General features: G+C 38.6%; 1 protein-coding gene across 10 annotated transcripts in view; it reads right to left on the bottom strand.

The window, feature by feature from the left end:
- The window catches only part of LOC100646013 (neurexin-1), a 636,909-nt gene that overhangs the window by 120,091 nt on the left and 499,669 nt on the right, over positions 1-17,149 (bottom strand). For all 10 annotated transcript variants that reach the window (XM_048413687.1, XM_048413689.1, XM_048413690.1 and 7 more), the window contains one exon: positions 13,461-13,569. In XM_048413687.1, the coding sequence (XP_048269644.1) occupies positions 13,461-13,569 (109 nt within the window). The remainder of the gene's footprint in view (positions 1-13,460; positions 13,570-17,149) is intronic.

Genomic DNA, 17,149 nt, shown 5'->3' with positions numbered 1-17,149 from the left:
TACGGAAAACTTGGCACTCGACTCCTCCTGGGAATTTCTGTCGTAAACGCTTCGACGGTTTACAAAATCGCAACAAGGAAGAATATAAATATTAGAATATTTAGACAATTATTAGTCGCAAAATTATTAGGCTTGTCTGAAAGTACAAAAAGTCCTCGTCTTCGATGGAGTCGGCATAATATCGCCGTCCGGAAGAATGATTCCGGAAGAAGCATCAGACGCGCGTGCAAACTATGTTATGCAAATGAAAGACGTCGAATGGGCGGAACAAAGGCACGAAAGAATTTGGAGAAAACAACAACTCATTGTCCAAAATGTCCCGACCAACCTCAGCTATGTATAGAATGCTTTAAAGTTTTACATTCTAAATAATTTTTTAATAAACCATTTTCCTGTTACTTTTATAACAATTCAACAGTTTTATTATTATAGAATAACTTTTCAAATATCTACGACGATCCTTCGCAAGTCACCCGAATACGGGTGACGCGGCCCTACGGGAAACTTTGCTGTCACCCGAATAACGTGTTAATACGACAAAATAATATACGTTGCACGATACACAGCGCAGAGATGTTCTCGCGTTACGGAATTTTTATTGCGCGTTGTATTGGCTTGGCAACTAAGTGACTGCGGATTTTGTCAATGCCACCAAATGACAAAACCCGCAATCACTTAGTTACCAAGCCAACAGGTTGTCCGACCATAAATGATCACTCGTGACATGGTGAAAATTGTCGTTTACCCTCAAATGTATAATAATTTATATCGCGTGAGTTATAGTTAGTCAACTACACTCAGATAGTTCGCCAGGTACACGCTGGGAAGAAAAAGGAAAAGGACGAGGGAAACTGAAGCGGCAGCCGATAAGAATCGAAGAAAACGACGAGGAAAGACAATGACGGTATAAAATACGAGGGAAGGCAGTTGATAAATTTCATCGATCGGATTCGAAACACACCTGGATGGTTCTCGAGGCGCGAGAATGGGAATTTCGCAGGCGTGGAATTCCTGTAGGAGGAAGGACGGTGTGTTTCCTGGCGCGGAGTCCGCTTCCGGCTGACGATTATTTATGAAAGAGGACGCTTGGCAGGCAGAAGGCGAAGCGACGCGAGAGAACGACAAATGGCAGGGGCGAAATAAAAATAGCGTACAAGTTTCGTAGGACGACGCCAGGAATTCTGCGGAGTCGATCGATCCTCCGCGTCTCTTGCAACGCACGGACGCGTTTCCAGTCGCCGGCCGTTCACCAGTCGATCGCAACGAACAGCCAGAGCCATAAAGAGAGCATTTGCATGCCGGCGATTTGCGATTCGGCTGGAGGAAAAGGGCGGGAGACTTGGCCGAGCAGGCCAAGTTTTTAACCAGGCGATTCGATCGTTGCGCAGGATATTTCCAGTGTTTTTACAGCCCACGTTTGTGTGTAATTTCGTTGGCCTATGTAGGACGCAATTGTTTCCATCTTATCGATCACCTGGAACGTCAAACCTCTTCTTTCTTATGGTTTCATGTGCGCGGCGTCTAATGGCGCGCTGTAAAAATTTCTAATCATTTCGTGTTCCATGGAACTCGAGAATCCAGCCCGAAGCTCTCTCGAAGGATAATTCATCAGCTAATAATAATATTGGTAAATGGACGCGGATTTTTACGCAAACTTACGTTGTTGAAGATGTGATTGGAAACGTGGAAGCTTGGTAGAAAATTGTTTTATTATTATTGACAACGTTGTTCTTTGGATATTTCGTATATTTTCTACTTGGAAATTTTCTATAATTTATACAATGTAGCTACGAGTTGTAGAGAAAAAGAGAAGCTTGTACATAGTGTTACGTTAATTAATATTAATTATACTGATCGTAATGAGTTTGGTAGAAAATTGTTTTACCTGGAATTTTATTATTTGTTATTATTGACAGCGTTATACTTTGGATATTTTATATATTTTCTACTTGGAAATTTTCTATAAATTCATACAATGTAGCTACGAGTTGTAGAGAAAAAGAGAAGCTTGTACATAGTGTTACGTTAATTGATATTAATTATACTGATCGTAATGAGTTTGGTAGAAAATTCTTTTACCTGGAATTTTATTATTTGTTATTATTGACAGCGTTGTACTTTGGATATTTTATATATTTTCTACTTGGAAATTTTCTATAAATTTATAAAATGTAGCTACGAGTTGTAGAGAAAAAGAGAAGCTTGTACATAGTGTTACGTTAATTAATATTAATTACACTGATCGTAATGAGTTTGGTAGAAAATTGTTTTACCTGGAATTTTATTATTTGTTATTATTGACAGCGTTATACTTTGGATATTTTATATATTTTCTACTTGGAAATTTTCTATAAATTTATAAAATGTAGCTACGAGTTATAGAGAAAAAGAGAAGCTTGTACATAGTGTTACGTTAATTGATATTAATTGCACTGGTCGTAAAGACCTCATAAGTTAAAAATAAAATTTATGTTCATACATTGACAATCATGTACAATGTATAGTTAATGGAGAATAAAATAAATAAATAATATATATAGACTTCTTTCTATAATCTCACAATTTTCTGTTAAATATTATAACCTGCAGTTTGTTCGAAATTTCTTAATTTCGTTCATTGTATGCAAATTTGTTGCTAATACAGGTAACTTGAGATTTCTACCTACAATTTTCTTAATGCTATCAACTCGATCTAAATTGTCCCAGTAATTTTGCAATTGTGACACACTTCGTAAGCTTCAATCGCAATTTAACAAAATAGGCGTTGCATTTGGAAAGAAATAAAACGTCAAACATAAGAGGACGATATATTCAACGAAAGTACGAAAACAATCTTCGTCCTTTTTAATAAAAAATTCATGGAATTAATTTAATAAATAATATTAATATTAATTTAAGAAAAAATTCATCGGATTATAAAAGAAAATTTATCAATTTTTCTATCAAAAGGTGTACACTGGAGTCGTCAAAGGATAAGGTTTCCTAAGGAGAAGAAAAATCAATCGTTGCTTTTCTTCCACCTTCTACCTCTATTTTTCTTTTCTCTTTCTCAACTTGCAAATTTCCCTCCATATCCTTCGGTTTTTCCTTCGCACCGATTTCTCAGAATTATTAGCCTGGCACTTGAAGCGGTTTAAAAATTATTTTAAACGGACCAGGCAAGTGAAAGTCTATACTTTTATCACCGAGCATTACAGCCAATGGCAACGAAATTATTCCCAGCTAAGAGTTTCTTAATTCCATTCATAAAACCTTATCTTTTCTTGCTTTAAACTCGCGCTACGACTTCCTCGTGCCTCGGCTATCTGGATATGGCGCGTGTCATACGGTATTGCTCGTATATCTTAGTCTTATCAAGAGAATTACGACAAATGTTGACAGGTATGTTATCGGCAACCTCGTTTTCAAGATACCAAAGGCGAATTTCGATCGTTCCAATGACCCAATGATCGCAATGCTCGTATCGAAACAGGAAACGATGACACAGTGGATACAGGCGTAGGAATGCGATTGTAGATAAAAATTAGAAAAAGTACGTGTCTTCGTAATTTCTCAACTTTATCGGTTTTGATATCGAAACTGTAAACAAAGATTTCCCAAGAAATCAGCCGATAACTGAAACGAAACCGGTTCGCTGAGACGAAGATGTAACGTTTAATAAATAAATCTGATATAATACCGCGGAGATCACAGGTTAATGATCCCTATAGAATTATTTATCGTAATTTAATCTAATTTGTAATTGCACTAAACTGCAGTGACAAAATTAAAAAGTGAAACAGTCGTACAGTGTGTACTCGTCAAAGTTCGCTTTTCCGGACACTTTTCAAGTGCAGGCTTTTCGAAGTTGCGAAAGAGGTCGTAGCAGCTAGTTAGGTTAAAAAAGGATCGATAAATAATTTGTTGGCAAGGCAAGTCGTAATAAAAACTTTCCTCTTCCGTTCGATTACATTTCCATGAAACTCGCAGCCACATTTCTGATGGGAGTCGCCGCGTCGGTGCATCGACAAGCAGCTGAAACCCCGTGGCGAGATGCCCTGGAAAATCTTCAATTAGCATTCATAAGAGCGACCCGATTCCGAGGATCGCCGGCTGAATGCAAACGGCCTTGCATTTGGAATTTGCGATTTCATCCGGGGCCACCGCTTTGGGAAATTTGTAATTTAGCTGGCCGTGTGTTCCATCGTCGTGCACCTACCGCTGGACCGAGCGGGCAAATTCCGCCAGCTGAGCTACGACCTGAACGCCATGCTTTTTCCAAAGTTTCCAGCTCCAGTTGCAGCTAGAGTTCGCGAGAAAGACGCATCAGCAGCCGTTCTTACAACCCCTGCGGGAGATCCGATTTTGTCTCTTCGTTCCCCGTAGCTGATTTACACGCTCGTCGTGCTGCGAGGCGAGCAGCACACGGTAGTCAGTTTTATTGAAAGCGACAGCGAAAAAGATACGAGTTGACGATACGAGCTCTCGAGTTGGCGAGTTCGGCAAGGTTTCTTTTCTTTTTGCAAGTTTATAGAGAAGATTATGGTAATGATCAACTAATGTCTGGGTCAGCAATCTCGCTATGTTGTCTTTTTCGTACAGAAGTTTGACAAATACATCTGATGGAAGCTTCTAGCGTAGCGAGAAAATAAACAGCTGAATTTTGTGAATTTTGGTTGTATGAGATGTTCAAGGAATGTCAGTGAACAGTCCTGAAATAGGAATGCAATTCTTCTAATTCTCAGTTCTTCTTATCGTTTGATCTTGACAACGTGATGGCCATCTTTGACAATGTTGAAAAATACATCTGAAGAAGCTTCAAGCGTAGTGAGAAAATAAACAGCTGACTGTTATGAATTTTTGTTGTATGAGATGTTCAAGGAATGTCAGTGAACAGTCTTGAAATAGAAATGTAATTCTTTTAATTCTCAGTTCTTCTTATCGTTTGATCTTGACAACGTGATGGCCACCTTTGACAAAGTTGAAAAATACATCTGAGGGAGTTTCTAGCGTAACGAGAAAATAAACAGCTGACTGTTATGAATTTTTGTTGTATGAGATGTTCAAGGAATGTCAGTGAACAGTCTTGAAATAGAAATGTAATTCTTTTAATTCTCAGTTCTTCTTATCGTTTGATCTTGACAACGTGATGGCCACCTTTGACAAAGTTGAAAAATACATCTGAGGGAGTTTCTAGCGTAGCGAGAAAATAAACAGCTGAATTTTGTGAATTTTGGTTGTATGGGATGTTCAAGGAATGTCAGTGAACAGTCTTGAAATAGGAATGTAATTCTTTTAATTCTCAATTCTTCTTATCGTTTGATCATAACAACGTGATGATCATCTTTGACAATGTTGAAAAATACATCTGAAGAAGCTTCAAGCGTAGTGAGAAAATAAACAGCTGACTGTTATGAATTTTTGTTGCATGAGATGTTCAAGGAATGTCAGTGAACAGTCTTGAAATAGGAACGCAATTCTTCTAATTCTCAGTTCTTCTTATCGTTTGATCTTGACAACGTGATGATCATCTTTGACAATGTTGAAAAATACATCTGAAGAAGCTTCAAGCGTAGTGAGAAAATAAACAGCTGACTGTTATGAATTTTTGTTGTATGAGATGTTCAAGGAATGTCAGTGAACAGTCTTGAAATGGGAACGTAATTCTTTTAATTCTCAATTCTTCTTATCGTTTGATCATAACAACGTGATGATCATCTTTGACAATGCAACTGTCATTGGCAGACAGCGTGGTATCACAGTATAGTCACACAGTCATCGGAACGCAAACGTTGAGAGTTCCTCCTACGATTAAATGGTTTACATTTCTATTTTTGGTTTTGCAACGCAAATTGCAATATTTTAAAACGTCGATTCGATTTACGGCAATTAATTAATTTTTTGAAAAGACAAGCAACTTTCTATCTGGAGAAATTAAAGTCTACAGGCTGGAGAATTATGCGCAGAGATATTTCATTGAGAATTAATTCGAGTGCGATTGTCTAACGCACGGAGAATACTAAGATTACGAAAAGTGCTGGTTGAGTTACCTTCTCGCTGGCCTGTCGATAATTTACAAGCATCGAGCTTAATACCAGCCGAAGCTGTCAAACCGTAAATTATTATCGAAAATATCGGCCAGCCGGAGGCGTTTTCCTTCTACTTTCTTCGAGAAATTTTCCACAGCAGTTGGCTGTTTCCCGGGCCTTTGAATAATTAACGAAAATCGTCGGCAGCAAGTTTCGCGAGAGGAATCGACGCGTCTGTGCACGCGGAGGAAGCTGCAAATTAAAAATTTCTTCCGCGTAACTTCTCGAGCGCTCGATTCCACAGCTATCGAGATACAACGCAAGCGTAGCGAGATCCTTTCTAAACAGAAGCTTTCCAGTTTAAAGATATTCTCGAAAATCAACCCGTCGATGTTTGTTCAATCGTCTTGAGGAATTTAACGATGTAGCGTTTCAATAATTATCAGCAATTATTTATATCCAGCGATTTTATATCTACGTTTTAACAATGAATTTTTATCGCAATTGCAATGACTCGTAAGCAACAAGACTTTTGTCCATGTCTTTTTCCTTTTTCTAAATTTTTAACAATTTTGCAGATTGAGAGGACACATTGACAAGTAAGAAGATTAATTGAATGAAGAAAAATTTTGAGACAAGCAAAATGAAAATGCGTACTTTCTATCCACCTGTTTCCATTAACAGCAATTTTAGAATTGCAGTAGCGCGAGCTTATTAACGCACAAGCACCAGAAAGCTCAATAATCGGAGCACTTGATCGATCAAAAATTTCTTTCAATAGAATGGCTTCTTTCATACGAAAAGTAAAATATTCGGTTGGCAACTAAGTGATTGCGGATTGTGTCATTAGTTGGTAATGGCGAATTCCGCAATCGCTTAGTTGCCAAACCAATATACTGATTGCATCTTAAAAAATCATTCTCATAGAAATTCCGCAAGACTTCAAACTATAATATTCATAAGAAACATAGACGATATACGAAAACGTAATTGCAGTGACGAATTGATAATTACTATCATTATCTAATTATACTTTTTTATTTCTATAACGAAAGACGCGTGAATTTTTCTAATTTAGAGGAATTTTCCGAATGAATTTTGGGCTGATAGAATTGACTATTATTTAATCTATTTTTAAATTAATTAATTATCTAATTATACCTTTTTATTTCTATAATAAAAGACGCATGAATTTTTCTAATTTACACGAGTTTTCCGAATGAATTTTGGGCTGATAGAATTGGCTATTATTTAATCTATTTTTAAATTAATTAATTATCTAATTATACCTTTTTATTTCTATAACAAAAGACGCATGAATTTTTCTAATTTACACGAGTTTTCCGGATGAATTTTCGGCTGGTAGAATTGACTATTGGAATAAAAACGTCTATGGTGGATCCTCTGTTGCGCACTTGGTACCATTTTCATTAAGAGAAGCGTCGCAACCACGGAATGACACTTGTTCCCCCGTTTCTGCCACGCAATTTATCGACGAGAAACTTCCGGGTGGAATAGCCGAGCAATTTCGAAATTTCATACGTCTCGTTCCTTTCGATTTCTACTTCCACTTCGACTCGATTAATTGGAAAACCGAATAGAATTTCGTTTTCTGTACGACGTGCTATTATTTTCCTGCAAATTATTTTGCACTCGTTTCTATACAATTGTGGCCTAATCTGAACTTTGAAAATTTGAAATACGACTCTGTTAATTTTCCAACACCAACATCTTATTTTCTTCGTTTCTTCGTCCACTCGAAACTTTTCCCGTGTTTCCTCCTAAACAATATCCGACAATGTTTCAAAATCCTAAGATCATTTTACGTAGGCAATTTTGCGCGTTTAATTTGCAACTGTCGCCTAACACAAATTTCAACAAACCGACGAAGAATCGCCGATAATCAGCCAACCGATTCACGACGCAATGCTGTTTTACGTCGCGCCTCGAGCATTTTCACGCAAACTATGATCGAAGTAGAAGCGGCGCGAGGCTCGCACCGGAGAATTCATGGGAATAGATGGCTAATTTTATTTTAAAAAGCCTCCTCTACCCGAGAGAGAACCGCCGTTCAACGTAATAAACAAAGTAAGATAAAACGGAAGACGCTCGAGGCTCGTACATTTAAGTATATTCGAGTAACGAATAATTAATAGAAAATGAAATAAGATAAGGACAGTGCAAGCCAGAATATACGCGTCTCATTTTTCTCGGTCTTAATAAAATTCCTTCCGTTCTCCTTTCTTTCGTTTTCTTATTCCACTCGGCGAGATTTACTTTCCACTTTTTATTCTCTGCCCGGTTTCCTTTTGCACGCCGCCCTCGTCGTATTTCCTGCGCAGCCAACGCATTGTCCTTCCATCACCTCGGGCTTCAACGTGGAATTCCTACTGGAATTGCTTGCGCTCGCCTCGGCTGTTGCTTCGATATTTATGCTAAATAGGGATTTCCTATCTAAATACGATATTGTAGCACGGGCCAGTGTCGCAGAGGAAACAACGCGCCGTACAATGGCCATGTTCTTCGGCTGCTGCATTTTCGCATTAAAAGCAGAACTACATTACTCCGACTACTTCTTCTCCAATTTTATTATTCGTCTCGTATGGTTTCCCGATTTTTACCGAGGAACGATATAGATGCTGCGTGTTTGTAGCGTTGTGCAGTGATTTCCGATAGGAAGCAAGAGGCTGTTCAGTGGAAAACTATGAAAACTTCCTGTTTCATTTCGTTGAATTTTATTTGACGAGTGATTCGACCATTCGCGGAGAGACACGACGAATGATCGATCACCTATTTCGGTTAGGATAATAAATGTAATTAAATTAAATATGACACATTATAAATCACAGTTTACCAGGTATGTAAATATGAAACTGGAATTTTTGTATGGAAAATACACGTTTATTGTATGAAAATGATTAAAAATATTTTATTCGAAGTATTGCCCATCGCTAGCTATACATTTCTCCCACCTGTCTGGCAATTGGTGGATGCCACGCCAAGAAAACTGTCGCTCTTTTGAGGCAAACCAGTCATCCAGCCATTTTCGTACATTTTCGTAAGAAGTGAAGCGCTGGTCAGAAAGTGCGTGTCCCGTCGATGCAAATAAATAGTAATCGGACGGAGCCAAGTCTGGTGAGTAAGCCGCGTGCGAAAGTATTTCCCAACTGAACGCTTCGATCGTTTCCTTGACCGGTTTTGCTGTATGCGATGGTGCATTATCATGAAGCAAAATTACTTTGTGTTGCCTTTTTTGATATTCTGGTCGTTTTTCACGCGAACCTTGATTCAAATCGATCATTTGTTGTCGGTGGCGCTCAGTATTAACGGTTTCGCCAGGTTTTAACAGCTCATAATAGATCACACCCTTCTGATCCACGTTCTTCGTTCCTCGCGTCAAAATTGCCACTTCTGAATTTTTTAAACCACTCAAAGCACTGTGATTTACCAAGGGCATGCTCACCGTAAGCTTCGACAAGCATTCGATGCGATTCTGCGGCAGTTATCTTCAAATGGTAACAGAGAATCAATGCTGTCCGCAAATCGTAGTTTCCAGGCACAAAATTCGACATGTTCAACGCTATTACAAACTATGCTGTTGTATGAAACTTGTATTGTTCCGAGTCGAAAATGTTTGTCAGATGTTAACAAAGACTTTTGGCATCAATGATGCAGTTTAGTGATAACTACATTATCAGCTAGGGCCATCTATAGGCAAATTGCGGTTTCATATTTACAGACCTGATAGAAGATCAAAGTTATTGACGATTATCGATAACTGTGTTTCCTTTTATCGCCAAAAAATTACTGCATAAATAGAAATAATTTGCTGTTTAAATAGAACTTTCGTTTCTATCGTTGCAAGGTTTCTATTGGAAACCGAACGCCATAGCGAAAGAGCAAAATTTGAGAATATTCTTCATGGACGACGAACGATAGTGACGACGATATTCTCGATATCGCAGTTCGTTCTAAGCGAAGAGATCCATCGTTTTCGAAAGAGCTTGCGTTCAGGGTTCAAGCTTCCGCGAAATCCGAACGACCGGAAATATGATGTTCGCCTGAAAACGCGACCAGTCGTTTAAAAACGACGCAGAAAGAAAAAGAGCATTGGTGCCGGCGAAAAAGAAGGCAAAATGTTGGAAATGAATATTACATAAAGCTGGGATCCAATTTTCTGCTCTCAACGGAAGCTTACGTCACCGCGAGGCATCCAATAAAAAATGAATGACGCTCGGTTGAAAACGAAAAACCTGGCCAAAAGCTATCTGCGTGTAACTCGCCATTGACGTTCCAACAAAAGCAAAAATATCATCATGACTTTTTAACGCGATTACAGCTCGCAGGTATGCCGAAGGCGTCTCGCTTCCAACAACTTTCCAAAATATCTCGCTCGCCAGCCAAATTACGCGTCTCACACGGCGCACAGTTACGAAATAGTTGATCGCAGCTCAAACGTAATTGCCACCACTGACAAACCACGTGGTGGAACGTGTCACGTTGTTTGTACGATTCTCCCTACGATTTTTCTTTTCTTAATTTTTCGCACACCTTGGAAAGATATTATTTGCGATATTTCAAATATCGTTGCGTCTGTATGACAACGCGATATGCAAATCTTAAGATCGGAAAAATGTGCGCACTTTAAAAATAAAAATTAACAAAACCAATTCGGCTCCAAACGTAATTTGAAAATTCGCCAATCGAGTTACGACTTTCCAATCGATCCTCGCCAACGTAGCTATTGTACAGTTTATTTTCAGCGTCGAAACGCTAAGGGAATTCGACTAAATAAATTAGCGTGTCCGCGAGATCCACGCGAATGCAGTTAAAACGTCGTCGACCGAGCAAAGAAACCTCGTCTTTGATATTCTATAAAAACGTTGCTCTAGTTGCAACGATAAGAAGAATAAAAAGCCAGCGGCCCTGCTGGCGGCTGGAAAATCGCCTGTGCCGTTGGCTTTCCAAAAAATATCGATTTACAACGTACTGATAGACGTGTGCGTAGGAAAAAGCGATAAAACCGATCCGGATAGAAATATTTTCTCTATTCGAGCTGGCTCGTTGCAGACGACCGAGTTCGAATTTGAACACGGCAACCCCTTTTTGTATTTGTTCCTTGAAAAGCGCCAACGAGATCACCGATGTGTGACTAAATACCTCGCACGAAAATCCAAAAAGGGATTGGTATAATAGCGCGATGAACAAGGGATGATCTGAATTCACAGCGTTCTCGTTACTCTCGTTGTGGTCTATGCAGGTGGCTTAGTCGGAAATTCGTCGAGTTTCCAAGATGATTCGGTCTGGCGCATAGGCTTTCAATTTTTATTTTTTTTTTTTTTTTTTTTTGATAAGAGCTTTTTTTGAATTCAGATATCTCACTTCGTTCGTGCGTGCGGTGGTTTGAACGCTGTATTGAACTATCGCGGTGCAGATTTCTATCTACAGTGGACTGCGATAATATTCCGACTGTACGATACGCACGTTTGCTTGAAATCACGTTGACGAATCGATGTATCGAACGTTAATGCAGTGTCGTTGTCAATGGTATGGAAATATCACGTAGAAGATGATATTTGAATGAATTTCTATCGCAATTGTAATGACTCGTATGCAACAAGACTCTTGTCCATGTCTTTTTCCTTTTTCTAAATTTTTAACAATTTTGCAGATTGAGAGGACACATCGACAAGTAAGAAGATTAATTTAGTGAAGAAAAATTTCGAGGCAAGCAAAATGAAAATGCGTACTTTCTATCCACCTGTTTCCATTAACAGCAATTTTAGAATTGCAGTGGCGCGAGCTTATTAACGCACAAGCACCAGAAAGCTCAATAATCGAAGCAGTTGATCGATCAAAAATTTCTTTCAATAGAATGGCTTCTTTCATACGAAAAGTAAAATATTCGGTTGGCAACTAAGTGATTGCGGATTGTGTCATTAGTTGGTAATGGCAAAATCTGCAATCACTTAGTTGCCAAACCAATATACTGACTGCATCTTAAAAATTCATTCTCATAGAAATTCCGCAAGACTTCAAACTATAATATTTATAAGAAACGTAGACGATATACGAAAACGTAATTGCAGTGACGAATCGATAATTACTATCATTATCTAATTATGCTTTTTTATTTCTATAACGAAAGACGCGTGAATTTTTCTAATTTAGAGGAATTTTCCGAATGAATTTTCGGTTGATAGAATTGACTATTATTTAATCTACTTTCTAATTAATTATTTGCCTAACTATACTTTATTATTTCTATAACGAAAGACGCGTGAATTTTTCTAATTTAGACGAGTTTTCCGAATGAATTTTTGGCTGATAGAATTGACTATTATTTAATCTACTTTCTAATTAATTATTTATCTAATTACACTTTTTTATTTCTATAACAAAAGACGCGTGAATTTTTCTAATTTAGAGGAATTTTCCGAATGAATTTTCGGTTGATAGAATTGACTATTATTTAATCTACTTTCTAATTAATTATTTGCCTAACTATACTTTATTATTTCTATAACGAAAGACGCGTGAATTTTTCTAATTTAGAGGAATTTCCCGAATGAATTTTTGGCTGATAGAATTGACTATTATTTAATCTATTTTTCCAATTACAATTCCAATACTTTTTTATTTCTATAACAAAGGACGCGTGAATTTTTCTAATTTAGAGGAATTTTCCGAATGAATTTTCGGTTGGTAGAATTGACTATTATTTAATCTACTCTCTAATTAATTATTTGCCTAACTATACTTTATTATTTCTATAACGAAAGACGTGTGAATTTTTCTAATTTACACTTGATGTTGATTGATAGAATTGACTATTATTTAATCTATTTTTAAATTAATTAATTATCTAATTATACCTTTTTATTTCTATAACAAAAGACGCGTGAATTTTTCTAATTTAGACGAGTTTTCCGAATGAATTTTCGGCTGATAGAATTGACTATTATTTAATCTATTTTTAAATTAACTATTTATCTAATTATATTTTATTATTTCTATAACGAAAGACGAATCGATGTATCGAACGTTAAATGCAGTGTCGTTATCAATCATATGGAAATATCACGCAGAAGATGATAAGATAGAAAAGTTTGTGAATCTTGCAAGGTATCACGCTTTGTCTGACCTATCGCACTTTCTATCACTTGAATACAGGAAATTCTTGCCTGTCCAGAGTCACCGGTAATTAAGTCGTGTATCGATCGATTCTACCAGCGACAAGATGAATTCTTTGCATACTAAGATCAATTAATTCCTTGCCAGTTAATAATCTCGTGCTTTGATATTAAAAAGTAACAATTCGTACGAAGTAGGGCAATCGGTTTTGAGCGAACCCCGAGCGACTGAATCGATTTAACGCAAGACAATGTCGAACGATGGTTTGTACGAAATGGAAAAATAGTATTTCGCAAGAAGAGTTGTTCATCGACTTACCTCTAACAGCGGGCTCGTCGTCGATCTGAAATTTCAAGGAAGCTGCTCTCCTGGAAAACCTGAGCGTGTGCCACATATCGTCGTTCAGACCTTGTCCAGCGACCAGTGTCTGAAAATAAAGGAAAATATATGGCATTAGTGAAAAGGGAAATACACGTTTAACAGGTTTTTCTTGCCGCTTGCGACAGAGATCTCTTATTATTTTTGAACAAAGCGAGAAGCCAAGCTGGAGCTTTTAATTAAAATTGCTGTGTGCGAGCGCTTGTTGAACCTTATAACTCGTTACGTAATTAAAACATTTTTCAAATTTTTCATTCTCGCATTACATTCGTCAAAGTATTTCTCATACTTAAAATAATTTGTCCTACTTATATTTTAATGCTGTTCGCATCTGTAGAGGCCTACCACACGAACAGAATAATTAATTATTAAATAATAAAAATTAAATAAACTGTATTCAAAATTATAATACAAGCCAACCTTACGATTCCACAGCTACTCGACTAATTTTACTAATTTTATAATTACTCTAGATCGGATAAAAAGTAGCGATATTATCGTTCGCGGTGAATTACCACGGAAGGATAATGCCAAGGCTAAATTTGTCTCGAACTTTGATCAAGCTTTAATTAAATTAGGATTCCTATGAACCGTCCCGGCCAGAAACCACGTTCTAGAATCAAAATCTCGCTCTCATCGTATTCAGAATTATAAGCTGGCCGCAAGCTCGCAACCTGCGTTCCATTCTTCGGCTTACGGGTCGCCTTGAAACGAAATTGATCGCGTGTTGCAGGATGAAACAGCTGGAACGCCGAGGAAATTCGCGCGATGAAAATATCTCGGGCGGAAACGTGCCGATTGAATTACACCGCGCGGATGCAATAATGGACACTTGAGCGTGAGCAATTAGCACGGTGCGATCGCCGGCCATTAAGAAAATATAACGAGGCTATTTTTCAAGGGTTGTTCATTAAGCCCTTAACTCTTTCGTGAGCTTCTCCTTGAACCGTTGCATCACTCGCACAGCCCTGAGAAGCTTTCTACGCGGTGTGGCGATATGCTCGTTACGTCACAGCTGATTTCTAATTACGGCTAATTAGCGAGCAACTGTACGCACGGTTCGCCGATTCTAAGCCAATCGATTTCAAATAATTTCATCGACGGTGAAGTAATAAATTAAGGCACAGAAATATTTCATTCGTCCATTTTAGACACTAGGTTGTCCGGAAAGTGTCTTTCTTTTACAGACACGTCATCGAACGTTGTGATCTTAATTCGTAATTTGATAAAATAATATAAAACGAGGAATCTTGTGCAACCATTGTTTCTTTATGAAACGAAAAATACTTTCCGGACGACCTGGTAGAACATCGCGAGGAGCGGAAAGCCGCGGAAACGTCTACGTGGCTTTTTCACTCGCGTGAGCTGCGTCGAGAAACGACGAAAAGCGAGTGAGGTTGTGTCCAACAGACCCAACAATCTCGTTACAAATAATATTAATAATAATTTGTCGATAGAAGCTATCGATTATTGTAGCGACAGGGTAGTTTCTGAATTGGTAGAAGCTTCTTCTGCCATATCCAGTTGTTACGGTTTGAACTGGTTTGGCAAAATGGCAGGAACACTGCGTAGCAAAATGGTCTGCACCAGTGACGAGGCATTAGACCACCGATTCTAGTTCGCGCAATTACACATCGACCATCTGACGAGGCGAGCTCAATTTTTGCCCTACTTTCCAAGGAATTGAGAGCCCTGAGACCTGAGAAATGGAAGACCTGAAATTCCACTCTGTCGAACAGAGTTCGCCATCAAGTTTCCCATTCCAATTACAAATGCAGCAAATTAACATGCTCTGATTGTGATAAAAAATTATTTTATTGCAGAATTACCGCAGTGGATCGACGTACGAATCGGCACGACGTTATAAAAGATTCTGCGACATATAAATCGGTCGTTTCCGAGGACTCAGCCGGGACTCTGAGTATTCTCGTAATTTTGGACGACGAAGGAATTATAAGCGAAGCACATGGAAAATGTTACTTTGAGATACGGAAAGGACGGAAGTACTCGTCGATGGAACGACAGCGCGTGGAAATATTGCTGAGTCGATTGGCCGAAACGTAGAGTATCGTTTCGGAGTTTGCACGCACGACCGCCGTATGAGGCAGTTTCAAATAATTTTCGCCCGACGACGAACGAGTCCGTCTGGGATTTATGGCAGCGGAAAGCAACGCGATCAGTCGGACGTGTGTTGGTCTCGGTCGGTCGCACTGCATGACGGAATTTCGAATGCCACTCGTGTCATAGGTGCCATTTTTCTATCGGCCGTGCGGTAGCCCGCGACAACCTACGAAGCACGCAATCGTCCTACGTTTTACCTTCGCGCGTTCATCAATTAACAAAGAAGAAACGGCAATTAACAAATAAGAAATTGTAATTATTTCGGTAGGAAATTCTCCATTTTCACGATTTATGGTAACTGTGCTTTAGATCAGATTCTTATATTCATATCGTTTATTTTATTAAATGGCGAAAACACGACAAGTTCGACCGCTTTTTCGTCTCTGCACTCGAGCCATTTCAACTTCCCCGTGGTTTTCCGGGTAAATGGTAACAACTTCCTTTTATTCCCAGGGATTATCGCTCTTAAATAACGCGCTGCGAGAATATTTCACTGGCAAGGAGCTCGGAAGACGGCCATTCGTTTAACGCACACCGTAAACAAAATCAGAAAAATTTCTCTTGCGATTTTCTTGAATTTTCTTGACGAAACGGACAAGAGGATTTTGAAGGGAGAGCGGCGTGGCGATTACGGCAAATCCAGCTTTGGCTGCGTGTGTATTTTCGTAACGCCAGAGGATAGGTGAAATGTATGCAGGGTCCGATGTTCAGAGCTCGCTCAACGATCCTCGATACGCGTACAGTTAACCATAGCGAGGAGTAGCATCGATAAACTAACAACACGGAGCCTCTCTCGTTTGGTTAAACCACCATAAATCCGGCCAACTCGTCACTATCTGCTAACTGGTTTGGTCTACGCTGCCAGCCGCGATATTCATCTATCACGTGGCATCTGACACGCGTTTGTCATCTGACGTCACCTTTGCACCGCCAGCTATCGCTCGTGCTCGCCTCTGAAATTTCGCTGTTATTTTCAATCGCTGCGGCTGGCGGGCTTCCGATCGACGACGGTCACGCTCGTCCCCGATCAAATTCACTATCATCTCTAGACGAGATTAGTATACTCTCTTCTGAGATACATAGTTTGTCCGACAGAATCAAAAGAGATGTGTTTACACATGAAATATTTTGTCGAGAATTTTGGATCTTGACAGCCGAAATAATGGTATAGGAACGCTAAATTTACATTTAGAATTCGTATTAGAATAGTTATATATTTATTTGATAAGCGATTTCAAAGATATTCATCGATACACACCTGCACGCGTCTCACCTTCTTCCATACCAGATTGTTAACTGAACAGTTTATGTTCATTTGTTTTCGAGACACACATACTTCCACACATTGATATTCACGTACAAGTATCACTACTACGCAGCTAACTTAGTCTGGCACATATAATTATACGTATCTCAATATATTTATCATAATCATTGGGTTGTTTTATTAAGCTCAGTTCTGTTAGGTTTTAGCCTTCTCGAGGAGGATTCTGGTTTTTAACGATGAA

This window comes from Bombus terrestris, chromosome 17 (assembly GCF_910591885.1).
Source record: "Bombus terrestris chromosome 17, iyBomTerr1.2, whole genome shotgun sequence".
In the NCBI taxonomy this organism is placed as follows: Eukaryota; Metazoa; Arthropoda; class Insecta; order Hymenoptera; family Apidae; genus Bombus; species Bombus terrestris.
The sequence above is the reverse complement of the archived record's forward strand: the minus strand, read 5'-3'. Positions and strand labels throughout refer to the sequence as shown.